The following is a 9212-nucleotide window of genomic DNA, read 5'->3' as shown; positions in this document are numbered from 1 at the left end:
ATTCAAACAAATCAGAAGGCTGCACTGAACTTTTTGAATTTAATTCCATCATAAATAAACTTTCACGGCAATGAACTTTTTGTCTATATACAAAACTTATTTAGATTTATCACATTTAACTTCATCTTAATCAAACCTGACTTAAGTTCAGATGTTATTAGAGTTTTACTTGCAGAATTATAATTAACTAAAAGTTTATAGTTCTGATTTAACAATTTATCATCAAAGTTTAAGTTATGGCATTTTTGTATTAAAATTTTACAAAAAATAGTGTGGTTTTTAACCTATCATTATAAATTGGTTAAAAAAATCTTATTTTTTTATTTAGTAGATAAGTATTACGTCAGTTTATATACTATACAGTAAAAATTCACTGTGCATATTATAGTGTAAGTCAGTATTTTTAATTTATAGTATTATAAAGTAGGCTTTAAAGCAGGGTTTTCTAAACATTTTACTAAAAGGCTCCCTTTAAAGAAATAAAAAAAGATGTGGCCCCATCCGACAAAATTTATTAAAAAAACTACCATTAAAAACGCCAAGGCCTTTTTTTTTTGCTCATCATCAATTTAAGAATATCTAGTATAAGTTTCAAATTATGAATTCGTGGCTCCACCATTGGCCCACTTTGAGAAACCCTGCTAAGTAGCTTTAATAAATATAACTATGTCGTTTAATTAAAAATATGTTTTTTTGCTGTGCATTTATTCTTTAAATTAAGTTTTTTTTATGATAAAATAATTAAAGTAAATGGGTAATGCATTTCACAGCCGTAGAAAAATAATAAGGTAATTTTTTCTTTAAAAAATAAAAAGTTATCTAGTATAAAAAGTCAACGATTCAAAATAATATTTTATTATCCTGTTAAAGCTTAAAGAGAATAAGCAGCAAAAATTTCAAGGTTACACTAAACTAAAGACTTCTATAGAAGTAATTTTGCATTTAAATTAACCAAAAAAAAGTTAAAAATTATCTTATTTAAACTTAGTACAAATTAATTTTTAGACTTTAAACTTTGCTTTTTCTTCGAGGAAGTAAATGCTTAAAAATATAAAGTACCAATTGACTAAATAAAAAGAAAAAATGCGAACTAAATAAAAAGAACTAATAAATAACTTATAAGAAGTGAGCTTGATCTAATTAAATAAAAGGCCTAAATATTTCTTAATGCTTTCAGACACAGTCATTAATATATTTTTAATTATTGAGACTTGTTAAACCAGCGATATTCATCTGCGCAGAGTTGGTTGTAATTCAGTGACCATCCACTTTTTATCATACAATGCATAAAAATCTTCTCACCTGCAATATAAGTTTTTTATTGATATAAATAATTCTTATAATGAAAACAAACAACTAGCTTGTAGCTGTATTTAAGTTACATTTTTTTTACTATTATTTGATGAAATTAACGAATTTAAAGAAAAATATAAATCTAATCAATTTTTTTACAGCTTGAAATACTAAAATATTAACTCGTTTCATTTATGTTAACATAAAATAATAATAACAATAACAATATATGCAAAATAAGTCAAGTATTTTCTAATGAGAAAAGTGAGAGCAAAAAAACACAAAACTTTTACTTTTAAGCATAAACTAAATAGACCATTTTTAAGATTTTATAAATACGTGATTTAGTTCTTACATATAAAATCATTTTATTCGTATTTAGTAGTTCAATATAACTCTGTAAAAGCAACTCACTTTAAAAGTATATTAACGATAACTTAATTTTAAGTATTATATCATTTTTTGAAAAAATTTAAATATATCTATTATGTGAGATTATTTTAAATTACTATTAAGTTCGGCATATATGTCATCAAGCCTAGAGTCAAATGCTCTTTTATCATAATAATATAATTTGCACTCTAAATTTATACTTTTAAATAATAATAACAAATTATACAGTATCCTTTCTTTATTACACTAACACATGTTTCTTTGTGTTGACGAACTAACACACTTCAACGATTCAAGATTTTATTCGAAATGTCTAGTGTGACTTTCAAAAAAAATTCCCGTAGAATCTAGTGTAAGTTTTAGAACTTATTTAAAATACAATAAGACCTTTTTTTTCTTCATCATAAACTCTAGAATAAATAGTAAAATTTTTAGTCCCTAAATAAGCATATCTTTTTTTTTTGCGGAAAACTAAAAGGAATAAAAAAGATTAAACCTACAAATTTTCAGTAAAATCTTTCTTTATTAACCTAGTATATGTTTCTTTGTGTTAACAAGTTTCATATTTGAACGGAGCTCATGTATACATGTGCCCATTAAAAATAAAAATAATTTCTATAAATTTTTGTAGGTTGATGGTTAATAATAGATAAAATACTTAATGTTAAACTTGACTGTTATAAAATTGTATAATACTTTATATATTATTAACCATCACCCTTAAAAAATCTAGAGTAATTATTTTTATTTTTAATGGACACATGTATACACCTAATTTAGCTTCTATTATTTCCTTACAGTATTTTTTTACAGAGCTCCGTTGAAGTGTGTTAATCTGTTAACACACAGAAACATGTGTTAGTTTAATAAAAGAAGTACACTGTATAATTTATTATTATTATATATTCCAGTGAACTTGTTTTGCTAGGATCTTTTGTTAACAAACGCTCAAATCTATATCTTTGAGTAGTTATACTTATAATTATATACTTAAAAGCCAAAGTTTTTAAGGCTTTAAGTTTTATTTTTAATTTAAACGTTTAAAAAAATTACAAATACTCAACTAAGGCTAAAAAACATTGAATTAACCTTTTTTTTTTAATTTATGTGTGCATTGCTATACATAAAAGGAATTACCTAGTTTAAAATTTAATAAAAACTTACATTTGTATAAATTATCAATGTTTGAAAATTATACAACAAACTTTTTAAATTACTGAAGATCTAGCTTTAACTCGTTGTTTCAATATCCTTTTATTTTTTAATATAAATCATTTAGTGTTTACTGAAACTTTGAATATTATACTTGCTAGCATTTGTGTTCATATTTGCTTACTTTTGCTAGTAAAAACCTAAAAGGAATAAATCCTTTACGATTTATTGTATATATATAACTGAAAGTAAAAAAATATACCAGAATAAAGTTTAAACTATACTTATTGCATTTACTTAATGGTATTAAAACTGTGATTTTTTGGGTGTTACATAAGAAAATGTTAAGACTCAGTAGAGTTCTACAATTTTTGATACTTGACAAAAAGTACTAAAAAACTCATGTAACAGAGAAACAAAGCTTGTAATTACAAAAATCTAATTTTCACTGTTTAAATAGCATTAAAAAACAGTTTTTACTTACTGTATTTGTCGGCAGGCAAGTCATGATACAGCAAGTAGCTGTTGAACCCAGCTGAAATAAGCTCTTTGGAATTTGCTTTTATACATTCATGGAGTGACACGTCTACTTTACCTAATCATATAAACAAGTTGAAGTGAAGCTAAACGTTTTTTGATTACAAAAATAACTATTTAAATTTAAGAAAACGTTAATATATAAAAAATTTGCACTACTAAAATGCATGGGAATTTTATTTTAATGGGGTGTGTTTCATTTATAACATTTTAATCAAAAACAAAAATACTTTTTAAATTAAAGTTAGTTGATTCCAGGATTTCAGGTAAAGTGGCAACCCTGTCTACTTGATTTTAGGTCAGTCTTTTTTTATCCGAAATATATAAACTTTAAAAACTCCAAATAAGCTATTTCATGATTCTTTGAAAAATACAGTACCAAAATTATCAACTCATTAGCTTTTATTCATTTGTTATCCAATGTAAAACTTAACAATAAAAAATTAACTGTAAAACAGGTAAAAAGAAATAGTAAAAACTCGATCCTGAATTCAGTGCTTTATATACAAAAACTGCTAAACATTCGTGAACAAAATTACCAGTAGTTTTGTTCTTGTTCATTTGCACATAATTCTGTGCATCAAACTTTTCGATTTGGCTCACACTGCACCCAAGGTTCATCCAGTCGTATGTGGTATCTAGTTTGAAAATTTTTATAGAAATAAGTATGACACATTTTTGAAATTTTCGTGAACAATTATGCAAACACTTCAGTTTTACTTAAGCGAATCCTATCAAAAAAAAAAAACCAAACACTTTATAATAAAATTATTACTAAAAATTTTTACAAACTTTTTTTTAAAAGCAGATATTATTTTGAAAATCTAAGTAGTTATGAATAACAAATACTGATTTTAATAATTTAGGTTGAATACAATTTTTTTCAGCCACAGTTTTTTTAAATTAATAAAAAATTAACACAAAGAAATAAAAAATTAAACTTGAAAACAACAAAAAAAAGTTAAAAATAATAGTAACAAAAAATAACTTGTGAAAAACATGATTGGTTCCATTTTATTAGCTTGTTCTGGAGTCAGAACGCTTACTTCTGATCCTTCATCGACGCTTTTGACAAAACTCTGCAAAACGAGGAAGAGCCTTTTCGTGTTGAAAGTGTCAATCACTATGACTTTCACTGCCATGTAGTTTGACAACAGGTGGCCAGCGGTGAAGGTAACGAACAAAATCCAGGTCAGAAGCTGGTTTTCGTTGCAAACTGGAGCCACTACCAAGCTCGCTATGATCGCTGAGAGGTTAACCAAAGTTTCCTGAAAATTTTGTTGTTTTGATACAACTTTTTTTTGAATTTTGTCTATTTTGAAAAAGTTTGTCATATAAGATTGCTAAAACCAACAAAAATTTCAAAATTAATAAATAAAACAATTCTATTTAAACATACACTTTTTAAGTTTATTAATGTGAACTAGAACTTTGTTGCGCTATAGTTTTTCTGAAAATACCAAAAAACTATGCATTTGTAATTAAATTCACAAGTTGAAGTTTCGAATTTAAACTATTTAAAATCACAAAAACAAATGCTTTAAAACAACAAAAAATGCAAACTTGTGAGCCGTCTTTTGCGGAAACGTCAGCCATGTTGTTTCTCTTCGCCTGATGAAGAGTGAGTGCTGCTCTCGTGCACCCTCCAGCGACACCAACCAATGAGTACGCCACTCCTGTCAACATCCAGTTGAACTTGTATCATTTATATGGTATATTAGTAATAGCTTCACAAAACAAGTAGGTTAATGTATTATTTTGTAGTTTATTCTTTCAAAACTTTAATTAGTAAACTTAGTTTTGGTCAAATAAGTTTGTTAATTAAAGTCTTGAAAGAATAAATTATGTTATTTCTCTATAAGATCTTTGTACTTGTTTTGAAACATTTAAAACATATAGTATTTTTTTTTACTAAAGTTAGCAGGCATTTACTAAAATTAGTTTTTTTATCTAACTGTCGAAATCTTAATTTTGTTTCAAGTTAAAGTTCAACAAAAATCCTTTCAACAATAAACGGAATGTTAAAAAAGTACTAATGTGTGCTTTATTAATTTTTAGAAATGAAAAAAAACACCAACCTGAAACACACATGATGTAGGCGAAGTAGCATTTAGGGAAGAGTGGAGCGAGCAGTTCGAGCAAGCAGGCGCAATCGTTCACGAAATCAGCAAAGAACCTCCACTGTTTCGAGTTTGCGTCCAATGACGAGCTTTATTTTAACAAATTATTTAGTGTCACAAAGTGTTCCAATTTTTATTTTTGAAAACAACTACAAAGTTTTTCATAGAACTAAAAAATTCATCTTCAAAGTACCTCCAAGTAAAAACTATACTACAAATTTTTACATATTTGCAAAACTCACCCGTTATAATATGCAAAAATGATTCTGCTCACCATTCCACAGCCGTCTAAATGTAAATTTGGTAAAATTAACAAAACTTTTGTATGTCCAAGTAATAGCTCAAGTTAATTATAATGCACATTTTTTACTAAATAAAGGCAACCTGTATAACAATAACGGTACAATATTTATTTTGTTATGTACGAAGAAAACACCTTGTTAATTATAAATATATTTGCAAAACTCAAACTAGTCATATAAGATCAGATACAAAGCATTAATAAATTAGATAAAATACAAACCATTAATGTTTTAAACTCTATAAATATAATTTTTATATAAAATTTATTTCTTTTTTTTTTACAACAAAAGTTAATTGTTTCAAGTATCAAAGAAGACTACTGACGTACTTATTAAAGTCTTACAAAATTTACTGTTTTTACAAAATCATATAATACAATATAAAGATAGTTTTTAAAATAACTATTTGTAGTTAATTACTTTTTTATGGTTTTACGTAAAAGTACGTTTTGTTTTTTTTTTAGTTTTTTTTTTACATTTATTTGATATAGTTTTTTTTTTATGATAATTTTAAACTACTATTATTTCCATCAAAACCTTTAACAAACAAATAAATAAAACAGCATTATCATCTTTCGTTTGTAGCAGTAATAATTCATATACAATTATATCTGTAATCTTTAGTATAAACAAACTAAACTTTGTTGTTTGAAATAGTAACCATGGTATAAACTGACTTCAAAATATTTAAAACACACACAGAAAAAATAACACTTTGCAATGAACAAAAATTTAGAAGTTATAAAATTTGGTGTGTCCTTAAAAACGCAAATTTGTTAAAAACTATATGAGTTGTATACTAAACAAAATATATTAAGTTAAACTAAAAAGCTCAAGTAAGTGTAGTTTTACAAACACAGTTGACATTAATAAGAACTAATAAGCTGAAAATGACTTTTAACGTATAAATATAGTTAAATTTTATACATTTAAAAAATTTAAAATAGTTAAAGTAAAAAGAAAATATTTGTCTTCAAATAAAAACTAAGTATGATATTTACATTAATTGATGGGCATAAAAAATTAATTCGAACTCTTGAGACCAACTTTTGGCAATTCGTTTTAATTTTGCTTTATTAAACTATTCACCAAGTAAAAAAAAAATAACCACCTTTCAGTATCCAAGTAGTTGTAGCAGATAAGACAGTGGCAGTAGCATCACCTACTCCAGAACCTTTCAAAACAGCATAAGTTGCAAGAGTTCGAGTCACACTGCTGCAAAAAGCCTGCACTGTGTCCCATATCTGTGTAGTTCAAGTCTAGTCAAAAAAAAAGATACTTGATTGATTTTAAAATGCTTTAAACCTTGCTTTTGTAAATAAGACATAAAGTTTACAAGTATTTATATATAAGACAGCTTAATTAATGTCAGTATATCATTATTAAAAATAGACTTAAGCTAGTTTCCAGAAAATAATTCTGTGTTTTAAAACAGAAATTCTGTGTAAACTTTTTATTCGAGTTTTTAAAAGTGTCTTCTGTTTATTATTAAAAAAAAATTGTTTTATTTTACCCTTAACATACTTAAGAAAAATAAAAACTTCAAGCTATGAACTGTTAAAAATTGTTTAGCTATAAACAATTTATATGTAACTAAATTACAAAGTTTTTGAAAATAAAAATTAAACTAATGGTCATTAGAGCTAAAACACAATGAACTTATCAACATCAATTTTAAATTATCAGTAACGTTTTCTGGGCAATAGTTCCTTCCTGTGTTAGATAGATTTTGGCAAAAATATGCATTATAATGTATAAAAACCATTTGATATATAAATAAAACTTTTGAGTAAAACCCATTTTCAGATCATGGACACCATCAAAGCTACATAAAACTAAAACATGCATTTTAAATACTTCTTTTTCTAACTAAATTTAATGTCAAAAGTTTTTCAAGCACACTTACTTGATATGATAGATAATCATCACTGACACTTTCTGGGTAACCTTGAGGAAGGAAAACAGCCTAAAAAATTTCATTTTTGTTTTTAACTGCTTAACTACTACTCGTGAAAAAAATATCAAAAAAAAAGTCGATTTAGAAATTCAAATGTTTTGATTTTTGTTATACTTTCGTATAAAACGTAAGTAAAAGATTAAAATTCCATACAAATATAACTATTTTCGTAAAAATATCTTACAGTCAGCCAAAGTTTAATCTTCATCAAAATTGACACACTAATGGCACTTTTTTGATTTGATTTAACCAACTTCATCTGTCCATCCTTGCTGTGAAAATCTTTGTTTTCAGAGAAAGTTGGTGAGCCATAGTACTCACTTACAATCAAACTCATTTTTAATTAGTGAAGAACTGTTAAAAAACTAATTGCTTTAAACAAAAAAAGTTAACTTATGGTAAGTTGAATTTTATATAAAGAAAAGAACAGGGTTCCGACTACAATTACAGAAAAAAAATTCTAAGGAAGTCCATAAAAAAAGCAATAATTTAGGGAAAACTTTTTGAAAATATTTGTCAGCTAAATGGTGTGAGAGAACAACTAAACCAATTGTTCATTCTCTTCTTTAACTTAATTTTTATATGAATTAATAAAATGATATATCTGAACTATTTTAATCTTAGTTGTTAAGTTTACTTTTATATAACAAAGTTAAATGTTTGATAGTTTTTAAGTTTGTTTTATACAGCTTATAGGTTATAATGACAAGTATATGCTATGGACAGTGTTTAAACCATGTGCAGTAGTACTATTCTAGTAGATCAATACAACAATAATTTAGATATCATAGACCCTTTAAATATTTTTAAGAAGTCTAATTTATTTTCTAACAACTTAAAAAATAAAAAACACTAAAATATTATGAATGATAAGTATATTAAAAAACTGAAAAAGATTAAAGATTTCAAGTTTATAAATTATACTTTTACAAATGCAACGCTCTTTTAATTATGCATTACCTAATAAACCTAAAAACTAAAATACAATTAAAAAAAGTACTTAAACTTTAACAAAATCTAACAAATAAACATATATCATTATACCATCTAATCTAGCAATAAGGATTGAACTAACTGTCTCTTCAGTTTGTCTACACATCTTGTTCTGATGCTTTGTAGCTACTTTACAAATTATTTTAAGCTCAATCTAAAAAATAATATGTTTTTAAACCAAAAAAAATATCAATAATGTAAAATATACCACCTAACACATTATAATCATCAATAATTTATCAGACAAACAGTGCTTATACACAAGCAACACTTTTTTCAAAAACTGACAGTCTCAGCTAACTTACTAAGTGTAAACCAAAATGCCTAAAACTGCTTTGAAATTTTAAACAATTAAGTTGCAATAAAATATGTTGTTGTAACAACCAAAGTGCATAGTACAGGGTTGCCACAGATCAAGCTGAGAAAAATTTCCTGACATTTTCCTAACTTTTTAATAAAAATTTC

The 9212-nt window shown here is 25.5% G+C and overlaps 1 protein-coding gene across 1 annotated transcript; it reads right to left on the bottom strand.

Moving 5' to 3' along the window:
* Positions 1-1134: 1134 nt before the first annotated feature.
* On the bottom strand, positions 1135-8103 carry LOC145835772 (RUS family member 1-like). Its single transcript, XM_082943487.1, has 10 exons — positions 7939-8103; positions 7704-7763; positions 6909-7041; positions 5738-5783; positions 5454-5584; positions 4939-5051; positions 4364-4643; positions 3915-4013; positions 3323-3433; positions 1135-1302 (listed from the first exon to the last, which is right to left on the bottom strand). Exons 1-10 carry the CDS (start codon positions 8089-8091, stop codon positions 1202-1204), a joined length of 1227 nt encoding a protein of 408 aa, XP_082799613.1. The 5' UTR covers positions 8092-8103; the 3' UTR covers positions 1135-1201.
* Between the last annotated feature and the right edge of the window lie 1109 nt (positions 8104-9212).

The sequence above is a fragment of the Thalia democratica genome, chromosome 5 (assembly GCF_965202585.1).
Source record: "Thalia democratica chromosome 5, ktThaDemo2.hap1.1, whole genome shotgun sequence".
Taxonomy (NCBI): Eukaryota; Metazoa; Chordata; class Thaliacea; order Salpida; family Salpidae; genus Thalia; species Thalia democratica.
Note: the sequence above shows the minus strand (reverse complement) of the source record. Positions and strands in the feature narration are given on the sequence as shown.